Genomic DNA, 24,835 nt, shown 5'->3' with positions numbered 1-24,835 from the left:
TTTTTATTGGAATCACAGATGATTACTTTTGTACATAAAGGTAAACCAGACCTATAGGGTAGCTTTCCCTGTCTGTAGGCTAATGTGCTCAACCCCACGCTGCATGCCCCGAAAATTATAAAAAAAAGCTGTGACGTTTCCGGTGAGGCGGTGAAATTTTTTGACAGTGAGAGTGACAGACAGACAAGAAAATCAAGCGCCAGACGAGCCAGCAAAGCATTTTTGTCCAATTTTTATTGAAGTAAGAAGAATCGAAGTTATCCCCTGAAAAATATACTAAAGAGGAGCTTTACGCCGTTCAAGGACAAGCAATCGCATTATTCTCTGTAACGTGGTGAAACGTTCTAGTAATCACAATGCCGGCTAGCAACATCGATTTGTACCGAATGCAAGACGCCCGAAATAATTTTGACGCCATGCGACCTGCTCCTGTTTGCACTGATGCCAATCATTATATGGGCCAATGTCAGCAGAACATACATATATCAACAAATTGTTACTACGGTTATCATGATCCAAAGGTATCGGAAAATGTCCACGTAAATACCGATTGCGAAATGTTAGAAGAACCGCATGGTAACAACATAGCGTCACCGCCACAAACACAGACGATACAACCAAACACAAGAAAACGGAGTGCAGATGACACCGAAATGCCGCAAAATAAACGTTTTCGAGAAGGTAAGATTTTATTCCATTATTTTTCAAGAAGCATACTGACTGATTTGAGACATTTATTCTCTCATTTCAATCTTTCAGTTTGCTTCCAAATATTTTGAAATGTCTTTTTAATTATTTTCTATAAATTCAATTCTGTAAAGTTGTGGGAAGTCTCAGATGTTTGTCAGTATAATTATGTATGTAAACAATGTTTTCGAATGTGTTTTAATCATAAAAACTTGATCTATTAAAGTATTTGCTTAATTACTTACTAATAAATGTTGTAGGCGCCAATGAATAGTGGTCAACATTTTTTAAATTAAGTTTTGTTGCCGTTTCAATCAATTACACTATCTTTTTGATATTTTTTTTCAAATTGGTGCTGGGTAAAGTTATGTCATTTCTCTTTTTTCAAATACCTTATCATAACTACTAGGGTGGCCTGATTGCTTTGGAAGTTTGGACCTAAATAGTCCAATACGTTGTATTTACGAACATTTTAAAACCAAACCTATAGGTATTGTATAAAAAATGTTAGGCCACTCTAGTCCTATGGCTTCAGAAGTATTAACAAAATGCTGTAAAGGGCCAGGAGTGAACTTTTTATTTATAAAATAATCAAATACAAAAATGGTAACTTGTTGATTTATCTCTTTCATCATAATATTTATTTCATTTTTAACACTAGATGTGTTTTACAAAGAAGAAAAAGATCAGTTGATTCAGATTTACTTTAGAAATGCATGTAAATTGAAATCTGTCTACTAATTACACCACTCATTGTTTTGCTATTTCTATTCTTCACAATCAAGCAAATACCAAGCACCTCCTGTCATCTAAATAATATGCTATTCCAAGCATCAATGTCATGTATTTTATTAATTAACAAAATGTATCCCTATTATACAGTAATGTAAAGCTCAAATATAATTAATGTTGAATTTGTTTGACTGTACAATGAGGAGTTTAAATGATAATTATAATCTAAAAACTTACTCATGGAATTTAAAATGGATTACATACATACATAATGAGAAATGGTATGGGTACTCTCTCAATAACCCGTTAGCAAAAAAAAAACTAATTTTTTAGCACCTAGATTCATAAATCCCATGCCTCAATATCATCTTTTCCACATTATTTATATTTAGTTCTATGTAACCCTTTTGTGAAAAAAATTGTCTTATTTTTAAACCATGCAACTTTTCAAAATAAGATGTGTTACAAAACTAAGGATTCTGCTTTAGTTGTTTATAGATGTTTTCAGATTTGTACTAGTCCAGTCATTTCGTCCGAAAAAAAGGCAAATAAAAGAAAATGAATTTGCGCTTCTAATTTTTTTATATGTTGTAGGGGATACCTAGAAAAGCTTAACTTGAGATTGTCGACCAAGCTTTCCTAGGAGCTTTCGCCGCCATCTTGGAAAACGCTTAAAATTTGTTTTTCGGCAATAACTCGGCTATCCGATGAGATTCGAAAATTTTTGTAGGACACTTTTTGTAGCTTTCTTTGTGCTCTACAATAACGCCCGAACCATTTTTAGCGTATCATGCATCGTTATCGAGATATCGATCGATAAAGTCAAAAATTTTGGACACAATTTTTGTTTTTTTCTTTTTTTTTCTTTGGGTCTTAATAAATATGAAAAATTCCGAAATAATTAAATAATTAATTAAAAAGTAAAAAGTAAAATTTAATTACTTTTAATTACTTTTTAATTACTTTTTTTTAAGTAACGGCAAAGCATTTGTATTAGTTGGTTCTTGTTTTGATCCCTTGTGAGAAACTTCTCCTGGCTAACTTTTGGAGTAGTTGTCTCATCGAATGTGAACTCCGGCGATTGGTTTTTTCTCGAACGTCGTACTCTTTCCGAAGTTTTCGTTCCAGCGAGTGTCATATCAGTCGGATAACCGTCGAATATCTACAAAAATTTTCGAGTCTCATCGGATAGCCGAGTTATTGCCGAAAAACAAATTTTACCCCTTTTTTCAACATGGCGGCGAAAGCTCCTAGGAAAGCTTGGTCGACAATCTCAAGTTAAGCTTTTCTAGGTATCCCCTACAACATATTAAAAAATTAGAAGCGCAAATTCATTTTCTTTTTTGAATGTACGTAATGACTGGACTATACAGTTATTATTGTAATTTTAATAACATTGTCAATACAATAATTCGGAATAAACAAAAACCTAACTGTAGCATAGTATTAAAACAAGGTTTCCTCATGTTACATAGATGTATACTATTATCGTTTATTACTGAGACCTCCCTATTAATTGATAATGGCATTGCTGTTATGGCAGTCCCAATTACATCATAGCAAAAATGCTTAAAAAAACACCTTAAATGCATTGTCAAGTCATTTTACGGACTAAAATAACAGATATGTCAATTATGCAATTAAATTTTAATAACACATTCATGTTTATATGTTGTCTGATACTATGTTGATTTTGTTAATTGATGTTGTATGTGTTAATTGTTAAAAATACTTTTAAGATTTTTTAATTATTTTAAAATGTGCATGCAACTCACACCATAGCTGCAGCAGATCTTGGAGGGATCCGCTAAAACTCACGCGAGCGCCCGCCCGCACGAGTGAGATAAGCACAATGCGTGTGACGTGTTTCTTCTACACGCACGCACGGGAGCCGGGCGCACGCCGCGGTTGTATATGTCTATGCATTTTTAGGCGGAGACGGGCGTTCGCCGCGCTAGTTTTAGCGTAGGCCCTGAATGGTCTTAATAACTTTTGATACTGTGTCCCAAATATTATCCTTAGCGCTGCGCCACGTTTTTGCTAGAAGCCGCCACAAATTGCTGTTTCATAATTTTTTTGTTGAGCAATGAAATAATTGAGTCGACCATTTAATCGTCAATAACATATATTTTGATTTACAAGGACATGTGTCTATACAGGGTGTGGTTTTGTGACACAACGCCCATTTCAGGGGTGGTAGCCTATACACGACACTAATTTTGAGAATGAGAACCATGAGAATTTTCATAGAAAAATCCACTAAGTCAGGATAATTCTATTAACGTAGGCGAGCTATCGGACAGTCCCCCCGCTCTCACGGGGCGGTGGCCGCATGTGCTCGGTGGTGTAGCGGGGCACGCGGGGGTGGTGCGGGCGGTAACAAGCGCCGTCTCGAAAGTTTTAGGAGACGTTTGAACAAGGTTTTTCACTATTTAAGTAATAGTTAAAATTTTATTTATATTTTTCTTGTAATTACTTTCATGTGTCCTACCACCCCTGAGATGGGCGTTGTTTTACAAAACTGCATCCTGTATAAATATACATTGCTATCTTGAGGTCTGTACCTAAGTTAATGTTACGCTATGCCTGTGCATAGCGCAACTGAGTAGGTTCCTTTGGTAGTAGAGCGGTGCGGCTGGTAACAGAGCTGTGGCTACACATCTCCAGTCGTGCGGCATTTGTTTAACGAAAAAACGACACGTCTCCACGAACGCAGAAACCCCGTGATGTTGTAGCTACCACGTTAAACTAAGAGGTAGATCGTAACTGATGCAACAGCAAGCCTTCAGTTACTGCCACATCAAAGTTAAATATTTACTATGCAAACTTCACTAAAAGCGAGCCAGAAACGTGTATTGAATCGAAAATTCTACTTTATTTATCACATTTGTCTAGTAAAATTTATATGTAATGTACGAAATTATACACTGGATAATTGCTAGGCAACTCAAAAATTTACTCTGATATAAACGGCGGATAAAACTTCCAGAATATCGTGACAGATTGATCACCAGACAAGCAAAACCCATATATGGCAGTGGTATTTACAATATTATTAAGATATCTCAGATATTGTTTTAGGTATGAATGGTATTTTTCTCACAAGAAATTATGTATGCGCCATCTTTGAATGGCGCCGTGTTTTAGTTTTCTATCTTTTTTAAACAAAGTGAGAGGGATAAGTTGGTATACATTTCAAAGATATTGTGAAACGAAAAGGTAGGGCCAACATTTTTTGCAGGTACGCGTGGGTGATGGTAAAATGTACATCATTTCATGAATTTTTTGTCACTAGAGCGAATATTAAACAGCTTATCCCTTTCACCGGTATTTAAAGATTATAAACATAATAAAAGGCAGGCCTTGGCTTCATTCATATTGTAAACATACAGGTGTCCCAAAATTAGCACATCACATTGATCGACCTAAAACGCATAGAATAAGTTTAATATTATGTCAATTAAAAAAAAAAATACTTTAATTGGTCATATGTATTAAAACTCGTGAATTTTTTCTATGGACATTTTAAAGCTTGTTTGATGCGTTTTAGGCCCTTTATTTATTTCCAAATTGTACCATATTATTAAAAATTCATAACACTGTATATTTTATTTTGAGTCTATAAAATAATTGCTCACTTCCTTTTATTCATATTGAGACCATTCTTATTAGTTGTCTTATTTTTGAAGCGACATTTTATTGGCTCGATTTAAAAACAATAAGGCTGGATTGCACCATCTTACTTTAACTTTAAGAAACATCACACGTCTGTCAAACTCCATCCAAGAATCACCGGTTATCGTTACGGTTAAAGTTAGGTGGTGCAACTCGGCATAAGTATTTAATAATAATTTTGTACATATTGTAATACGGCCTTGAAACAGCAACAAAACTCAGCGGAGACTTCCCACTGTGACGTTAAAGCCACAGTGTGATGAAGTCCGAATTTATTTCAGAGGGTATGGTGCCGTCGCCTTCAACCTACAATCCATGTTTACTACGTCCAACCCACAACAATCCAGATATATCTCGTTGTCTCATGGTCCATATGATATAGTCTCTGAACTTATTGGCAAAGTAATAAATTACTTAAATAAAAAAATCTATTACTAGATTTTTTCTTCACTGAGCAATTTCCATTTTATCTACAGAAGTACAAAAAGAGAAAACCAATGCACCTGAGACAACCGAGATCAAGAATTCAAACAAGAGTATTGAAGATGCGCTGGAGTCGCTGTACTGGAACACACATGGCGGGAACATTTATCAATTCCTACAGTGTCTTTAACGAAATATATTTCATGTAATAGTTTAAGAAAAATGTGATCAAGTGCCACTGACTTTATGGGACACTAAAACGTGAAAATGTGACTAAATTTTATGAGTAGTTAAGGTTAACAAAGTTTTTTGATTATAAGGGTTTGCTAATAAACATCTATGTAGGAATTGGGAGAGTTTTTATTTTTAACAACAGTTTTTAATTATATAATATATTTATTTATACCAATAAATATTACACAAATGAAGGACGTCATGTAAATAATGTTAAGATAATTAAATAATCATGGATTACAATACTAAAAATTCACAGGAATAAATTTAAAAACTAACAGGATTTCGTCAAACTTCTCGAGATTTAATCTGGAAAAAAGAGGAAGAATAATATTAATTTCTATTTATTTTCTTTGTCTGTTACAGATGGTGATGAAGATTAATAATTTTATTATTGCTTTTCAGTTGCCACTCAAACAGTATATTAGCCAAGGCTAAGTTTGGGTGTTTGCTCCTACATGTTACTGAATATTAACATCACCTTTTTGTTTTTCAGACGATTCACCCATGTGCAGCCTTGTTGGCACACGGTCAAGCCCGAGCCATTCCGCTTCCGCCTTAAATGTAAACATACCACAGTATTATGTATTGAGCATTAATGTTAAGTTTACGTATAATGTAATCATTTAGAATACTTCTTATTGTATAGAGTTCAACTGAACTGTGATATTACTGACTGACTAGTATTGTAATATAAATAAATTTTTAAAAAAATCGGTTGTCTTCTTTACTACCCATAATTCCAAAGAGAATAATTATGTATTTCATATAGAGGGCTCTATAATGCCTCAGGAAGATTATGGTCAAGAGCCACACTTCCGAGTCGATATAATATTTATTTATCTTTTGTAGGAAACAAGACAATTATTATTATCCTATAATCTTACTAACTTTTCCAGTTAGCTTCCTAGACAGACTATAATTTCAGCTTACCTCACCTCGCCTATATTATTATGAGACTGCCTCATGACTATTAATTCTGTATTAGGATACACACAAAGTTACCTTTTCAATAGGTATAATATTTATATGTATAATAAGCTTTTGATTTACTGTACAGAAAATTCGTAGGTAGGTACCAAATAAAATATCACGATGAAACTACAAACTACAATTTTGATTTATCATATGTTTATATTGAAATACCATTTATTTGGCCTTCTAGCTGGGAATTAGCGAGATCAGAATACCAGCTCGGATCTTGAGGGATAATTGATGCTGGACTACACCCAGCGATCTCATAAATGTACAATGCATGAATGATAAGGATTCTGCGACAGAGGCATGTCATTCATCAATGCACTTTGGCACGACAATAAACAGGCATAGCGATAACTAGATTCTGGCTATAGTGGAGCATTGCGATAGGTATTTTGTTACGGCAAGGGGGCGGGAAACTGCAGACTTGTTTACGTCATAATTATGTTACCTTTCCCGCGTCTATCAACTACCGCGAGAAGCTAGTTATGAGCTATGCCTGTAGTGTTAGTAAATGATGGGAAAGTATTAGGAAATGAAAATTAGAGAATAAGTAATTGATGCCACCACCACCATTAATCGAAAAATCCACAATGTCATTCATTACTTTCCCGACTCTAATTCTTGAACAATACAATATAAAAACTTTGGAATGGATTTTGATATTGTTACTGCTATTTCAAGATTTTTGGAATAAATAAAACTGGCTAAAAAGTTTCGTTTCGTTTTATCTTTATTTTCTCGCGATACTTTGAATAAAAAATAACAGCACTACAAATTTTGTGATATAATGATAATGAAGTGTGATAATGGTTCGACGATTACGAATACGCGTCCGTGTTAGTTGCGGTTAGCACAGTTGATTAGGGGGAGACATCTACAGTAGAGTGCGTTTTGCATTACCTCAGTGGGCGTGGGCTCCTCGGTGTCCACCACGTCGGGCAGCGCCTCGGCCGCGTCGTCGCGCGCCTCGCCCTCCGAGCGGCACGTCTGGTCGGCCTCGGCCAGGTCCCCGTTGTGCATCTCCGAGCAGTTGAGGAGATCCATCTTGCCCTCCTGGCTCGAGCGCGGGCTGGCGTCGTTCACGTCGCCGCCGTCGATGTCCATGTGCACGTGGCCCGGCCACACGTCGTAGGGACACGCGTTCAGCTGGTGCAGCTGGCCGTCGCTCGAGCTGAACAGGTTCAGGGAGCCGGCCACGTCCTGCAATATGGACGACTCGGAGCGCTCGCTCGCCAGCTGACTCGACTCGTCGCCCTCGTCGGTCCCCGAAACCAGAAACGGCAGGTTCTCGATTATGTCGTTAGAAACGTCCGACACCCGGATGCCCTCGTACTTGGCGAGCGCCTCGACGAGCCTCTTCTTCGACCGCTGCGAGGGTCGGCCGTCCGGCGAGCCGACCAGGATCTGCGACGCCAGAGATTCTATCATTTCCATCGTGAACACTTCGTCACTTTTGGTCAGCAGAAACCGAACGATTTTGTTGTCGATCTGAATCGGGCTCGCGCCCACGTTTCGGGTGGTCGAACTGCACTCGGGATAGTTCGCGGCCTCCTCCGAGGTGGTCGATATCTCCTCGGGCCGGCTCTCCTCGGGGCCGGGCTCGCCGCTCTGACTCTCCAGGATCGAGCCGTACTGCGAGAGAACGCCGCGGATCGACTGCAGAACTCTCTGCCGCAGCGGGTCCGAGCTGATCAGCTGCAGCTCCCTGAACAGCTGGATCAGGAAGTCCGGGTGAGACTCGTTCACGCCGATCAGCGCGGTGACCTCCGAGTAGACGTTCTCGCGGAGCAGGTCGAACAGCTTCGAGGTGGCCTTGTCGCGCGCGTCGCGGCTCGTCGACGCCAGGTTGGGGTTGGGGGTCTCGGAGGCGCTCGCGATGTTGACGTTGCTGGTCTGCGAGTAGTCGAGCGTGCAGTTGCGGCGGCCGGTGGAGTTCTTGGCGGGCAGCTTGGAGGAGGACTTGCGCTTGGCGGGCGCGGAGTTGAGGTTGTTGGAGTGCGCCTGGACGACCTCGGGGTCGGGGTCGGCGACGTTGAGGTTGCGGAAGGGGTTGGAGGGCTCGGCGGGCGGCTGGTCGGGCGGGCGGTGCGCGTCGGGCGCGAGGTTGCGGCGGCGCGGGTCGGCGGCGTCGTTGCGCTTGGCGGGCGGCGTGTGGGAGGCGGCGCGCGTCAATGTGTTGTGCGAGCGCTCGGCCAGCGGCTGCGGCTGCGGCGGCCCGCCCGCGCCCAGGTGCCCGTCCGCGTTCGTCTTGCTGTTCGCCGATAGGAGGTTTTGACGAGAGTAGCTGCAAGAGAATGATAAGCTTTGTAGATAGTTATACACGGCGAATTCATCAATACATCGGCGAAAGCCACGATAGCCGAACGGTGAAGGGGTCGGACTGGCCGACTCGTGATCCGGGGAACGCGGGTTCGGTCCCCGCCGCCGCTCGACTATTGTGGAGAGCTCACTCGTGACACAAGCATATTTAGCTTAGTACGAGGAGCTAGCGGGAGTATTAGTAATTTGTGTAATAACAAATTACTAATAATCTTTTTAAAAAAAAAATATAGGAATATGACGAGGCTTTGTTTAGAGACACGCTGACCGTCGGGGCACCCGGTGACTATTCACATCGATCGTCGTGATACATTACAATCCCAAAATTAGGAACACAAATCGCCTTTGACTTCTAAACCACACGAATAGGCTTCTATAACAATAAATATTATCAACGTCCCTTGTGATATGTTAGAGCAACAAAAGCAACATAATTTTTATTTTTCGTTAGCATTTACAGCTATCGACGCCGATTGATCTGCATGTCTCCAAAACTTGATTAAGTTATGCGTTAGTACGACAGCTAACCAAATCAATTCACACGGGCACTTCGCAGGTAACGTTATTGAATTACATTAATTAATACGTTTTAGTAACTAACGAGCAAAGTGGATTTATATAGCATGTAAATATTTATAGCGATTGTATTAATAAATAAATAAATACAGACGAAGGGTAAAGCATAACACATTTCTCACCATAATTTGACTGGTGTAATATTGTGACATATTAATTTAAACTTATGATGCAAATATATTAAATTTATTATAACTCTTAATTACATAACAAAATAACTGAATTTAAATTTTAATATCTGAAAAGAGAAACAATAATGTTATTTTGTCGTACATAAATACTATAATATGATTTAAAATAAATATAAAATATAATTTCTTTACCTTCGGAAGTTATCCCAATAGTTGTTGGCCCGATTTCCAGGAGGCACTTGATTGTTGAGAGTATGCGATGCGGTCTCGGCACGCCAACGCTCTTCCAACTGGAATGAAAATAAAGTACATCATAAGTAAATGCTCAGTGTCAGTCGTTTCTCCGCTTGATAATTTTTGAAATACAATGTGAAGGTATGGTATCACGTCATGATGGAGTGTGTCAGGAACGAGCTCTGAGAGAGTACAATTCTTTTATGAAATTAACTATATGAATAAGATTGATATTTGTATTCTAGCTTTCTAATAGTATTCTAGCTGACCCACTTTCCGATATTGCATTAAAACTGTACTCTCTTGTAAAAATAGCGATAAGACGACGTCATAATGTAAGTAAGATTATAGTGTTGATCGTGAGTTCTATGAGGGTGTCATTTTCTTTCAAAAGAAACCTTCCCTAAATTAGAGAATAAAAAAAAGAAAGGATAACATCGCCTCTACAAAACATTAGGCCTGGTTTCCACCAAGGCGGAGCGGAGCGGAGAAGTGTTTTGAGTAACCAATCAGATTTCATTATTTCCGCTCCGCACAGCTCCACACCGCGCCGCGCCGCCGTCGCTGTCAAATTCTATAGAAAAAATTGACAGCCCGACATTTCTCCGCTGCACTACACTTTGGTGGAAACCAGGCCTAATTCTACTACAAAAATGACCTATTTATTTTAAGCCTTGCACTCTAGACATAAAGCTCAAAATCGATGAACGTCATTGCACTCACGTGGTTGAGCTGGTCCCTGAGCTGGTGTATCTCGCGCTGCTGCATGACGAGCTGCTGCCAGCACCACGCGCCCCAGAAGCCGCAGCCGCAACCGCAGCCGCCCACCATGCCTGGATACAGGCCAGTTTTGTTAGGACGTCTGCATTACTTACTTGAGTACAGAGATCTTATGTAGTTGTAATAGGTGCCATTTTAAAATAAAATGTTCTTATGCACACTCATATTGATTGAGCCATGTTTATAGGTCACACAACGAAAGTTGAGGCGAGCACAATATTATGCTCATACTGATGTAATATTTGAATACAGACAGTGGCGGCGTAAGGCGTAGGCGACGTGGGCCACCGCCTACGGCCTCGCGGAACAAGGGGCCTCGCACATCAAAAATTTTGAAAAAATGTATACAAGGTGGAGATGACAATATCACAATACGACCATAAATGCAAACATTGACTATTAAATATAAATTCTTGATAGCTAAACAATGTAGTTAAAAAAATATTTTTTTTTCCAAACAAATTCAGCCATAATCAGACACAAAATTAAGCAACAACACGGTTTTAAGTGACGAACATTAGGTATTCTTTGGCGCCATATTCCTTTAAAAATAATCACTGAATCAAGAAATAGAAACTGTCAATGAATAGACCGTTGACCCGTTTTTTTTTAATATAAAATCCGTCTTCAGGTCGCCACAGAACAAGGCCTCGCGAAATCTGTCTTGCCCACATCAAATTTAGGTCTTGCCCCGCCACTGAATACAGAATAAATGTTTTCAGCGCGACAAGCATATACTTAACATAATCTCTTTGTTGATCGCCTCAACTCTTGCTACGCGATCTGTGGCGTCTCTTGTACAGTGAAATAGGTACTATTTTGAAAAAAAAATCGAGTTTGGAACGGGTCTGTACTCTTGTGCATAAAAGACAATGTTTTGCTGTTTATTGTAGTATGCAGTTATGATAATTTCATCAAACTCACCGTAAGGCATCATCATGTTGAACGGCATAGAGGGCGGGAACGACATTTGAGGAGTCCCCATCAGGCGGTCCATGGTTTGCGAGTGGCTGTTTTGCGTGAACTGGTTGGTTCTCATATCCTGGTAAATGAAAAACAGTCTCTAAAGTCAGCTATTTGATATACCGATGCCTACAACTTGTACAACCTGATCGATTAACTGCGCACCTCACAAGAATACTCTCCCCGCGTTTGCCCTGTCCATACCAGAGAGACGATGTGACGTCACAGCAGCTGGCAGCCGTGGCAGTCGCACCTGGGTGCGCAGTTGACTCGATCGAATTGTACAACCGAATTGAACAAGTCGACAGAGAAAGTACAGATGTTATTTCTTATAAAATGCTTTCCAAGTGCTGCTAAAATTACCTGATTACTCTTAGAGCTATTCCATGGTGGTGGCGGCATATGTGAGTACGGCATATTCACAGGGTTTTCAACTGAAAAGAGACATTTTATTATTTTAGTCGGCCGTTTGGTGTAGTGGTTCAGAACGGACTACTATGCCCAGTGGCGGATTAAGAGTATCCGAGGCCTTAAGCACAGAGCCTGTGTAGGCCCTCTATTGCTTAAATGGAAATGGAAGGAATGGAATGGAAGGTATAAAGTATAAAATGAAAGTTCATCTAAATAGAAAGTGTAGTAGGTGAAATGTAAAACTTAAAACATTATTTTCCGTGAAATTTAGTATGTCACAGATCGTCATAAATTATAGCCTATATGTTAATGTGGGTTATAAACAGTAATACTGTAAAGTTTCAACAAAATCCGTTCAGTAGTTTTTGCGTGAAAGAGTAACAAACGTCCAGACATCCAAACATCCAGACATCATGACATCCAAACTTTCGCATTTATAATATTAGTAGGATTTAAACGGCCTTGTTGATATGCAGTTTAGGTTAGTGTCCGTGACTTCCACTCGGCATGGGGCCCACTGAAAACCAGCGTCGTGGCCTTCCCCACCGTGGGCCACGGCATATGCTGAGTGGAATCCCATTGCGATGGGCATCGCTGTTGCGACAGGATAGCACTGCTCACTGCTCAGTTCACTTTTTATTTCCTTGTAATATTTATGTGCCATTTCTGTATTTTTCTCTGTCATGTATGTGATGTTCATCGTAATAAATTTTTCTTTCTTTCTTTCTTTAAACGCCACTTGTATATTTGGGAAAACGCGCTTTACTTTATCTACACTATAATATTATAAAGAGGAAAACTTTGTTTGTTTGGTTGTAATGAATAGGCTCAAAAACTACTGGAACGTTTTTTAAAAATTCTTTCACCATTTGAAAGCTACATTACTAACGAGTAACATAGGCTAAATCTCTATAAAATGTAGGTATGAAATGAAACGCTGGCGCGCCAGCAGAGGATGGAGGCCCCTGGAGAACAGGGGCCCCAAGCACGTGCTTGTAGTGCTTATACGTTAATCCGCCACTGACTATGCCGAGAGATCCCGGGTTCGATTCCCGGCCGGGCAGAAATTAAAATGATGATGTTTGGGACTAGCGGCGCAGTGTAAAATGTCCAATTTTTTTTTAATGGCTCTTATAATTTTCTTTACATACCGTTCTGTGCAGTGGGTTGAACCATGTTGACATTTGAAGAGTCCACTCGCGCTTCATGACGAGCGTTTTGATTAACATTGTTGGGCTGAGGTGCCTGGAAAAGGATATTATATGAGCAATAAGGTTCAAAATATTGAAACAGGGAGTGGTGTTTATGAATAGCTACATTATAAACAACTTGAAAAATCGAACTGCCTATTTAAAAATTTAGTTCGAGAAGCGACTCTAATTTTAATAGCTAGTACATTCTTTTTCTTTGAACTTACATTTTCCTCGACTGGTCGTTCCAGGGGCTGCCTTCGACGGGTCCGGTTCCTTTGATTGGATTTATTTCTAGAAGCCCTGTAAGAAAATTAAAATTATGGTTTATACTTCAAAATAAGATAATTATTATAGGATTTTAATTGTGTCAAATCACAACGATACGTAGGTCGGCCTTTCTGTGACAAACTCAATTTCACGTGAACGAAGCCACGTGCTAAAGCTAGTAAATAAGTATCAAGACTCACGTATCGCTATCGCTGGCGTAAGTACTGGGAGCGTGCGAGGGCGCCGAGGTACCAGACCGGCCGCCAAGCGCACTGTCGCCGCCGCCACTCTAAAAACAACTTTATTGTAACCTCCCCATTCCTTGAATTTACGTGAACGACTTGTCTATACTATATAATATTATAAAGCTGAAGAGTTTGTTTGTTTGTTTGGTTGAACGCGCTAATCTCAGGAACTACTGGACCGATTTGAATAATTCTTTTTGTGTTGGATAGCCCGTTAGTTCCTGAAGGCTTTAGGCTATTTATCATCACGCTAAGACCAATAGGAGCGGAGCACCAATGAAGAATGTTTCAAATCAGTGATTTTTTTCCTTTTGAGAGCTGACGCTGCGTAAACGGTTAAAGTTTCGCAAAAATCATGTATGACAGGATTGTTCCCCTTTAAAAGTTCTAAAAAAAAGTCCGCGATAGTATATGTCTATCTTTTAAGGTTGGCTCATAGTAACCCTTTTTATGCAAAAAAAATCTGTTTTATATTAATGCATTATTTGCGGAGGTTTTTTCATAAACATGATATTAATCCTTATCCAAATAAATAAGTTATTCATCACAAGTATTTAATTTTAAATATTCTTGCCCTTTACACCATTCGATTTCAATAAATATCTTAGGAGATATCGCAGTTTTAAAATCACATCGCAGCAAAATAATGATCAAGTACTACGCGCGCTACTGATGGATCAATGCACAGCCTAAACCGCTGATCGTAAAGACCTGAAACTTGGACGGTGTGTTCTTTGTATGACGTAAGCATCTGATAAGAAAGGATTTTCCAAAATTCTACCCCTAAGGAGGTAAAAAGGAGGGGCAAAGTTTGTATGAAATAACGAGATTCCTTCGTCCAATCTACTTAAAATTTTGCATAAGCATTCTATAACAGAATTAATGGAAGACGTGTTTCGTATTTTAGTGAAATGCACCCCCTAACTATGTTAAAAAGGGGTAGAAAGTTATTTTAGTGGTGATTTGCTTCAAAGTTGATATTAATTACTCATTAGTGCATTTTTTTACAATCATGACGTCATGTTAACGACTACCATACTCTAGGGGCCTCACTTAACCTCGGAGTGGTTAAGTGAGGCCGCTGCGTGCGCTCGCCCAACAATGCATAGTAATGCATGAAAGTCATGCCGCGGGCACCTGCTTGCGCTGTATACATAAACTCATTTTCGCGCGAGAGTTTTGGCGGAGGCCCTTGAGGTAGTGGGAGTAGTCTTGAGGAAAAGCTCCTTCTCCCACGGCCAGTGGCATGCTGGAAGCTTGGTAATTCTAGCACCCGTAGGAAAATATAAAAAAAAGTTTACCAATAATACTGCGGTAGGTGTAGTTTTCGATTTCGTTGTAAAAAAAATAATACCACCGAGTAACTTTCACCGGATCAAAGGCCGAGCTGCATATTCATAAAATATAAGAAAAAAATATTTTCATGTTTATTTAACCTGATTTTTATATTTTATAAAAAGTATTCAAACATTTAGATAATAACGTTAAAACATTTAAAAATAATCGTATGAGAACGTTTTCGACTTCTCCACGGACGAAGTCGCGGGCAAAAACTATTTGTAAAATAATTAGACTAAATTATTAAAAGTGCCTACCCAAAGTCATTATTCCACGCGGACGAAGTCGCGGGCACAGCTAGTAACTACATAAAGTCCATTTTCATTTATGATGCAAAATATTGGTATGGCGCTAAGAAGCTACGCCTCCATGGACTACTAGCCCTTACTCATCGCTATAAAAGCTAACTAGCGATCAATCAAAATGTAAAATTAGCTTTGATCTCAATACATGTTACGATTATTATGGGCATACGTTTTAGTCAAAGTTAGCTATTTGCATTTGAAATAGAATAGAATGCGTTGGAATAGGCACAATAGATAATGTTGTCTAAAACTATGACTCACCCTGAAGTTTTCAGTTTCCCTTGAGTTTTGGGAATCCATTAAAATCTGTTCAGATCGGGAATCTGGCTCCTCTTGCTCACTGTAAAAATTATATGGCAAATTATTTCCATGGTAAATAAGACAAAAATAACTTATAATATCAAACTGACAACGCTGCATACCTATTGTAGGATTGGTTCACAATAGAACCAGTTCTTGAATCTGGTTTTATCTTCTGTTGTTCTGGTCCAGCACATAATACTTTCTGCAATAGAGAACACAAAATAATTTTGTAATAGACGTAAATAATTAATCAGTATCAAGCATCGCTTAAAACCTAGTATTCATCATCGCAGATGGTCTTCTTGACCCAAACAATCATCACGAATATTTTGCACCCGCATGATTTTTCCTTCGATGAAAAACCCTTATCACTGACTGTATGTCGCGAATCGAGATCATAGATGAAGATCGAGCTCAAGCAAGTAGAAGACATGTTTTGCTGTTTTAGGAAGCAATTGAAGTCCGAAAATGTGTTTTCTTTATTCTAAAGTGGTTTGAAACCAGTGCCGTAACTAGGGCGGTGCCAGCGGTGCCCAGGCACAGGGCGCAGACCCTGGAGGGGCGCAGAAATGACCAGACCAGTATCTAGTTTTGTTTCATGCATGCTCTGCACCCCCCCAGTAGAGGTTACTTTTTATTCAAAAAGGTTACATCTTTTTATATTTCTCGCACCGGGCGCATAAAAGGCTAGTTACGGCACTGTTTGAAACAGCAATGTTAAGAAGGTTACTTAAAACAACTGACCTCCTTATTCAGCAGCGCCTCAAGCTCCCTCTGCTTATCAGCGAGCAAAGCCCGCAGCTGCATTTGGCGGCGCTCGGCCGGGCCGGGCACGCCACTCGGGCCCGCTCGCACTTCTTCGTTAACTTTCTTCTGTTTACGAGCTACCTCTGCAAAGTAAAAGATAACTGCAGTGCTGGATATCGAATGTCCGCATCGAGGCAAGTCAAACTCTTTTAGATGCTCCTACAAACGTCCTCAGACTACGCTACCATGGCACAAGAACATTCAATTTCAAGTTCGTGGGCTCTGAAAAGGACTTACACACGTCCTAAATATAGCTTACCCTACCACCACTTCGGGACAACATATCGGCTGGTGGCTTAGAAGAAATGGCGGAAGAAAGTCATAAAATTGATCTTACCTTTATTTGAGACCATATCTTTGATTCGAGCGCGTTCACCCATGATCTTTTCAGTTTCCATACGCAATTCTTGCGCAAGTTCTTGTAAAGTAGCTATGTTAGCTTCGTGACCTGAAAAATAACATTACTTCATGAATACTCCGCTTTTATAATTTACTAGAGACCTTCGCACAGGTACACTGTATTCTACTTAAAGCCTTCCTCTTGAATCACTCTATCTATTAAACAAACAGCATCAAAATCCATAGGGAAAGACAGGAAAGCGACTTGTTTCTTGTTTTATAATGTAGTGATAGTGATACCAACTTCTACCCATTCTAGTCTGAGACTGAACGAGGGTAGTTAATTGAAATGCAGTTGTAGTGTTTAGAATAATATTTCATCTCATTTTCAGGATTTCATTGAATGAAATGCATCTTAAGCTACATTTTTTTGGCGGTGGCACTTACTCTGGTGCTGTTGATGTTGATGTTGCTGGTGTTGTTGATGTTGTTGAAGCTGTTGATGTTGCTGCAGCTGTTGATGTTGATGTTGTTGCAGTTGTTGATGTTGCTGCAGTTGTTGATGTTGTTGATGCTGGTGCTGCGAATGGTGTTCGTTAGTGTACTTGTGTCGCGGAGGTAACGAGTTGCGAACGCGGCAAACGCTTCCATCGTGTGACCATCCGCCCATGCTGCCACCGCCTTCGGATTTGCTATAACATAAAATCGATCGTTGACTCCTAGATTACGAAAACGCGAATAAACAAATCAAAAAGTTCAAAAGTCGTTCGTGATGTCAGGAAGATTAATTAAACGGAAGATTATACATAAAGATGGCTTTAATCATTTATCAAATATAAATATGGATAGGTACTCAGTTTTCGACAAGACTACCGAAGAAAGGAAAAGCACAATTTTACTTTTTGAGTTTGAAAACTACTTACTTATCATGAATGTTTGAATGGCCGGGTATTGAGAACGTCTCATCGTTCACTGCCGCGGCCATTTGTTGTTCTGTCTCGTAATTCTCCACTGACCGCATAAGGTCTTGAATAGAAAAAAATAATAATAAACACAAAAACCAGAACCTAAAAGTTAAAAAACTTTATGACATGAAAATTCAGTACCTTTTGTCTTTTGAAGTGCAGTCTTGATGGCTTTTATTTCCATTAATTTGAAAGGATCTTCATTTTTAATATTCCCCCCACTTTTATTACCTGAAAGAAGCAAATCATTCATTTTAAACACCAAAAATCTATGACACATGTCGATATATCTAGCTAAAACTATGGCATCTAACGTAGTTGTAATAGGTGCCAGCCATGCCATTTTGCAATCAAAACTGTTATGCAAAATAAATTACTTACATTTGCGTGATGGCTCTTCATCGCCGCTGTCTTCTCCCGAACTGGAGTAATTATTGTGAGAACTTTCAAGGCACGTCGCCATTTGTAATTTCTGGAATTCAGTTACCTGCAATGAACGAAGAATATTATGAGCTGTTTATTGTTGAGCCTTTTATAATTAATTTATGTGTTATTTACGCTACTCCAAAACGTTGTTGACGTAGTTTTGGGTCTATCTGTCGCCGTCGCTTTGAGTAAGAGGGATAGCAACATTCGAAACTTCGGATGTTTTTCAAAGTAACTCCGCTCGGTGAAGGTCGCGGGCGGCACCTAAATGCGGACAGCGAAAGACTGGTCGTCGTGGAACTCTTTGGGGAAGCCTTTACCCAGCAGTGGATGTTATTGTCGATGATATTCAATAAATATTTCTTTCTTTCTTCTTCTTTCATTTGGCTGAAAACGAACAAATAGCATACCAAATTCTCCATGTGCTGTTTTTTCATCTGTAGTTCTCTCAGCTTCATTTGCAGCATACGGCCACGCTCACTGAGCAAGCCTTCGTCCTCTTCGCCGTCACTGTCGCGGCCAACTCCTGCTGCCTCCTACAATATTACAGGAAATAATCAGAGACGGCATTCATTTTTTTCAGACGACTTTCTATCTGCAATAATGGCAATCGTATTTGCGCTCACTAGTTTGCACTACTGGGCAGGTAAGGGAGCTTTACCCGGCAGAAGCGAGTTTTCTTAGCCTAGAAGAAATTTCAGAAATCCCTCCTCCCCTTTGTGCAGCAGTGGACTTCTTATGACTGAAATGACGAGTAACAGGACTTTACGCGCCAAAGGCGTCAACTGGTGACCGTAAATACGGTAGCCGTCATTAAATTGATTTTATTGCCTAGAATATTAAAAAACTAATGAAGATACAAAAGTAAAATTTACCTCACTGCTGGCAACATTGGCGTCACGGTGTGTAAACCGTTCGTCCTGATTGTGATTGTGAATGGAGTGGCCGTGGTCGTTCTCTATGTTTTCAGACATGTTTTGTTGGGTATGCAGCGCTTCAGTCGAATGAGGCAGCGTTGTGGCGACACCGATTTGATTAGCAGCATACATTCGATTTGGATTGTGGTAATTACCGCTAAACGACTGGTTCTAAAACATAGACAGAATGTTCGGGATTTTGTAGGTACTTTATGTATCATAATGAAAAATATCCAATATCAGATCCGCAGGACACTAGCTTTTTTTTACAAAACAATGTACTTGGAAGAATATTTAATGTTAAAACAATGCTTTCAATATAATTACCTGCAAACCAACAAAATTGTCATGTGATGTTGATGGCTGTATTTCTTGTGATTGTCTGTCTCTGTGCTCATCTTCTAATTGTTGTTTCGCTTCTTCCTAAAAGTTACGGATAAACAAACATTACATTTACATGGGCTAACTCTAAAACAAGTAATGTATTCCAAAACAAAACAAATAATCTCACTTGATACTTCAAAAGCCTCTTTTGTTGTTGTTTTAATGCTGTCAAGCGTATTTGCGATAATTCCATTTTACTTTTGATTTCGTTTTGCCAAAGTTCATTGTCACTGTACATAGAGCCATTGCTTTGGACTGAAACAGGTCTTGTTACAAGATCCTGCTGGAAAAAAGGGATTTTATTAGTTATATTGACATAAGGTTTTGTAATAAGTACACAACACTCATAATTCGAAAGACACAGGTGAAAAATATTTACAGAAGGACAGGAAAATGTTAGATTTTAGAAAATCTACCGCAATTTTTTCACACATTTTATTATGGTTTATGAATGCAACAATGAGAGATTTTGTGTTAAAACAAGAAGCATTTTCATCACATTGAATGATGAAAGTCACATTGTAATGATAACATCAAACAGAAAAAATAATGGTTATTTGTCTATTCTAGCATTCAATTCATGCTGTTTTCCAGTTTGTGATTAGGAAGGGTCACACTTGAAACAGCACACCACAACAGGCAGAAACCTGATCCTGCTGCTTAGTTGGTGATTTGCATTTGTTTTTCATTTCTTCAATCAATGCCACCTTTTCAACACACGACAAAATATTTTTTCGTAAAATTGCATTCAAGTGCTGATCATCTTTTTTAATTTCAGGTTCTTTGTAAGGTATCGATTCTATTTCTACTATTTCAAGAATGTTCTCTGAATTTTCGTGAGAATCAACCACTTTTTCCAAATCGGTTTCAGATGTCTGTTGTTTATTATCATTACTCTGATCAGAAGTGGCAGCCTTTGGGGACTTATTTAGTGTGTCATCACTAGTTTTTACATTTTGCAATGTTTTGTTCAATTGCTCATTTTCAATATTTGTAACCTTCTTTAGGTTATTGTTTACAATATTATCATTATTATTTTTAAGATCATTGGTTTTGTCTTGTGGTGTCACAGTTTCAACTTTTTCTTCTGCCTTTCCACTAGCCTCTGGGATAGAAGGTCCACTATCTTCTTCTAATGCAGGAACCTCTTCATTATCTGGTTTTTTCTGGACCAGTATATTTTCCAATTTGTTTTCACTTTCTTTCAATTGCATAACCATTTCAACTAATTCATCATATTCCTCTTTTGTGTGTTCAATAAAGGCCTAAATTAAACATTACATATATTTAATAGTTACAAAGTATATTGCGGTAATCAAAGAAACTAGACTTACTTCATCCTCCGAATTCCGCATGGTATCAACGAGAGATGACGTCACACGTATGTACTCTCGTATTTGTCCTAGTCGACGTTCAACGGCAGCCGCGTCAGGGCACGCTGCTACTATCGCTTCACCTAGAGCTCTTGCGGATTCTCTATGAAGCTACAAAAATATAAAGAGTATTGTTTAGTATTTATCTTACAAAAAACGTTACTTATCTATATTTAGTTTTGCTCTTGATTCCTTACAGAATTGCTCTCATTCAGGTTATTGAAGCTGCCTTGTCCTTGGTCATACATATTATTCATTAAATTAACAGTTTTCGTTCCTGAACGAGAATTAGATATTGGGGGAGTAGTGTTATTGTTGCTAGCAAGACTATTTGTTTCAAAGTTATTCCGTGCTGGGTTTAGATTTCTTGACAAGTTGTTTCTATTTTGATTTGAAGCCTGAAAAATATTTTTTGTGATTAATTTTTCTTTTCTTTAAATTTTGTCAATAATAAATCGTAGTGAAAGTATACTTACGTTGAAAGGTTGAGATATATTTCCAGTAACTGCATTAGGTGTAGTAGGATTGACAATCATAACAGCTGCAGCTGCATGGTTAGAATGTGGAATCAAACCTAAAATGATAATTTAAACCTGTCTTAATAGCACGACATATTATTTTGGTAGTTTAAAAGTTAAGTCCAGTTTTTTTTAACTATGTATTGCAACTAGGCACAAGATGTCCCCTTAATGCTATATAATTAGCATTTTATCCCAGTCAAACTTGTATTTATTACAAATTCTTAGTTACCATTTTGCATTTGATGTGCATAAGGGTGTAATGTGTGCCCAGTCACCGACGAGGCTGTCGCGTCGTCGTGGTGATCACCGGTAATATTTTCACGGTTCTGAACGTTTAAAGGTAAAGCACGAGGTTGTGGTCTAACAGGTACAAATCTTCCAAATCCACTCTCAAATGTTACTGAATTATCTGAAACCATTTTATTATTTTTATAAAGTATATTTTTTTACAGTTTCCATAGATTAAACTTAAAGTAGAAGCTAACAATAAATAGATTAGACCCTGTAGTTATGGCAAAGTTTGCCATACATTAATACAGAAGTATATTATCTTTTTTTACGATTATCACTGATAATATACAGTTTACAATTTAGCCAGTTTACGTGCAATCTGTAAATGTGATCTGTTTTGTGTCTTTAATAAATAAATTAATACAATTGCAATTATCATTCTTATTGCAAACTCAAGCATACATTTTGAAGTAAAGTTTTACAAGACTATCAAATTACTATTGGTATCTGAGCCCAATGATTTTCTTGGTAGTGTTTTGATTGTAGAATATCTATAAATAAGTCAGTATTTTTGATGGTGTTAATGTGTATTTAAAAGTATACTAAGTTAAAACTCACCTAAATCAGTCAGTTCATGGTCAGAAGCATTATTTGATGGTTTTCTAGATTTATTGTAATTTGATCTTGTATTGTATTCCGAAACTGGCACCCAATCCAAAGATGTCTAAAAAAAGTTCATACTTTTGGTAGAAATTCTGTATAATTACAATATCGAGGTTAAATTGCATTTACGTTCATTACTGCCAATCAACACACACCTTCTTCAGACTAAATTTAGAAAAACAACCTCCCATATGGTATAGCAAAATAAATTTTAGGGAAAGTTTTAAAAACCTTATAACATAATGAAGGATATTTTATAAAATGAAATACTTTAATGGATTCAACCATAAAAGATCTTACTGTGTCAAAAAATAAATTACAACTGGCAAAAAGCCAAAATTTTCTTCCATGCTCAATGTTTCTAAAATTAGAAAAGCACCTACATGTGTTTTGAGCAAACTTCACACTGCATTCGGTGACAGGGTAGTAAGTAATCATGTTGCAAATTAATTAATTCAGCAAAAGAATACAGTTACTTGAATATCTCTTTAAAAAACTATTAGAAAACTATGGTTATTTAAAAAAATAGCATGTGTATTTCATGTCATGTGTTCCACTTCCATTCCAAATCATAATAACAATCATGTTTATCATTACCCGTCACCCATAATTGGCATCTACAACGTATTTATGTGTTCAATAGGACTTTATTAGCATCTTACCGAAACTAAATTGGTCGTCATGTCTCTTCTTGTGGGAGTCACAGCTTCTTGCGGTACATTGCAATTGTTTCGAGCCTTCGTCTTCGGTATGGTGCCTGTATGACTTGGGTGTCTGTCGTTGTTAACAGGAGCCATAACATTAAAAATTAGCACGCAGAATTATAACATAAAATAATTGAACAAGTTAACTCGAGCAATTATTGCAATATGTATCAGCATTCTGGAAAAACGCTATGTAAGAGTAGATTATGGCGTTTATCACATTTTAAAGTTATTCTCTGTGAATTAAACACAATATTTTTTTATAAGCTGATTGATTTTTACGGGTTTTTGTAATAATTTTCAGTTTTTTCACGGCCCTCGGCAACGCAAACGTAAAATGACATTTGGAAATAAAAAATAACGTAAAGCTAAATATACCACAAAAATAATAATAACGTTATCTCGTTATTTGTAGGTGTCAATTCCACATCCGAAGATCTTATTAAGAATCATACAAAAAAGAAATGAAATCAAAAATGTTTATTCAATTTTGACCAGTATTTTGGCACTTATAAACTCGTACGTCATGGGCGCAGCCCCCCCTATATAGTTCCAAAATACTGAGCCCCGATTACGGTAATTTTTGACGTCTCCAATCCAGACACGCTTCTCGATTCTGCGATTAGAGATGGGTAGTGGGTAAAAACCCATTTCACCCGATTGGGTTTAAACTGGGTGATTTGGGTAAAAACCCGGTTTTTACCCATTATCACCCATTCTGGTGGGTGAAAACAAAAATAGCGTTTTTTTAAAGTGAGAAGTGGTATTTGTTGCTAAGGGGGCGTTCTAGTGTTACGTAATGCAATCTGGGGGGAGAGGAGGTCTTGAAAAACGTTACAATGTGTTACAGTGGCGGAAGGGCGGTCGATTTCAAGTTTTCAAGCAGAAGTACTTTGTAGTTGGTGTTGTTATTTGTAACGTTATACCGTAATGTCATCAAAGAGAGAGTTTGGCATCTTTGGCATCCCCCCCTCCATGTCCTTGCCATGATCACAAATTATTGTGTTCCTACTAAATTTCTTTTAAATCGGTTCAACGATTCTTGAAATAACACCATTTTATAAAATAATTGGTCACAACATCATAACGTGATCAATTTTACGATTTGGCCACGATATAAATGCATATTAGTGTTAAATTTGACTTATTACTTATTAATCAATAAACTTAAATGAGAAAAATTCAATAAAAATAAAGAAAAGATACCAATTGAAATAATTATAAAATTATTTGTTTTCACCCGGTGTAAACACCCACGGGTGGAATGAAACGGGTTTTTATTGGGTTTTTACCCTCATGTGGGTTTTTACCCGGGTGGAAACCCATCTCTATCTGCGATACGATTGGTCGTTCAACAGCGTACGTCAGCTGTTTTGACCAATCATATCGCAGAATCGATGAAGCGCGTCGGGATTGGAAACGTTAAAAGTTACCGTAATCGGGGCTCTGAACTGTCCTATGCATGACATTGACAGTGGGGCGCCACCATCTATACCAGATCGCTGGTTCCAATTTTTGCCATGTTGGAAACCATATAGTTGAACGATGGTAGCGCCCCACTGTCATTGAGTTTGGTGGGACAATTCAGCGTGGGTCATCTATAAGTTGCAATGGCTGTCAAAGATGCTGCTTGCATTGTTAGAATTTGCTAGCAAAATGGCGATTACCATAGCAACCGCCGAAAACTTTAGCACACTTTAGCATATTG

General features: G+C 38.3%; 2 protein-coding genes across 9 annotated transcripts; one reads left to right on the top strand and one right to left on the bottom strand.

The window, feature by feature from the left end:
- The first annotated feature begins 157 nt into the window (after positions 1-157).
- Positions 158-6,070, top strand: LOC114364882 (uncharacterized). 3 transcript variants are annotated; one of them, XR_003656885.1, is made up of 3 exons: positions 315-681; positions 5,376-5,496; positions 5,571-5,865. XR_003656885.1 is itself a non-coding variant. In XM_028321235.1 (2 exons), exons 1-2 carry the CDS (start codon positions 357-359, stop codon positions 5,705-5,707), a joined length of 462 nt encoding a protein of 153 aa, XP_028177036.1. In that variant the 5' UTR covers positions 158-356; the 3' UTR covers positions 5,708-6,070. The 3 variants fall into 3 exon arrangements, 2 of the variants coding, with proteins under 2 accessions (XP_028177036.1, XP_028177037.1); XM_028321235.1 differs by lacking the exon at positions 5,376-5,496 and having other exon boundaries at positions 158-681; positions 5,571-6,070; XM_028321236.1 differs by having other exon boundaries at positions 160-681; positions 5,376-5,769.
- Positions 3,136-23,477, bottom strand: LOC114364880 (pericentriolar material 1 protein). Of its 6 annotated transcripts, XM_028321231.1 has the most exons (29): positions 23,086-23,444; positions 22,379-22,484; positions 21,759-21,938; positions 21,485-21,582; positions 21,206-21,406; positions 20,970-21,119; positions 20,283-20,900; positions 19,763-19,918; positions 19,579-19,674; positions 19,210-19,422; positions 18,745-18,870; positions 18,290-18,395; positions 18,050-18,139; positions 17,867-17,969; positions 17,391-17,635; positions 16,942-17,052; positions 16,542-16,687; positions 15,917-15,999; positions 15,756-15,834; positions 13,807-13,895; positions 13,564-13,639; positions 13,298-13,391; positions 12,099-12,169; positions 11,697-11,814; positions 10,716-10,825; positions 9,951-10,048; positions 7,633-9,016; positions 6,233-6,308; positions 3,136-6,060 (listed from the first exon to the last, which is right to left on the bottom strand). In XM_028321231.1, the coding sequence occupies exons 1-29, from the start codon at positions 23,218-23,220 to the stop codon at positions 6,056-6,058; spliced, it is 5,163 nt and encodes a 1,720-aa protein (XP_028177032.1). In that variant the 5' UTR covers positions 23,221-23,444; the 3' UTR covers positions 3,136-6,055. The 6 variants fall into 6 exon arrangements, with proteins under 6 accessions (XP_028177032.1, XP_028177030.1, XP_028177031.1 ...); XM_028321229.1 differs by having other exon boundaries at positions 3,136-6,308; positions 23,086-23,477; XM_028321230.1 differs by having other exon boundaries at positions 3,136-6,308; positions 19,763-19,915; positions 23,086-23,477.
- Positions 23,478-24,835: the final 1,358 nt, after the last annotated feature.

Source organism: Ostrinia furnacalis, unplaced genomic scaffold, assembly GCF_004193835.3.
Source record: "Ostrinia furnacalis isolate ACB-3 unplaced genomic scaffold, ASM419383v2 OfSCF7481, whole genome shotgun sequence".
In the NCBI taxonomy this organism is placed as follows: domain Eukaryota; kingdom Metazoa; phylum Arthropoda; class Insecta; order Lepidoptera; family Crambidae; genus Ostrinia; species Ostrinia furnacalis.
The sequence above is the reverse complement of the archived record's forward strand: the minus strand, read 5'-3'. Positions and strand labels throughout refer to the sequence as shown.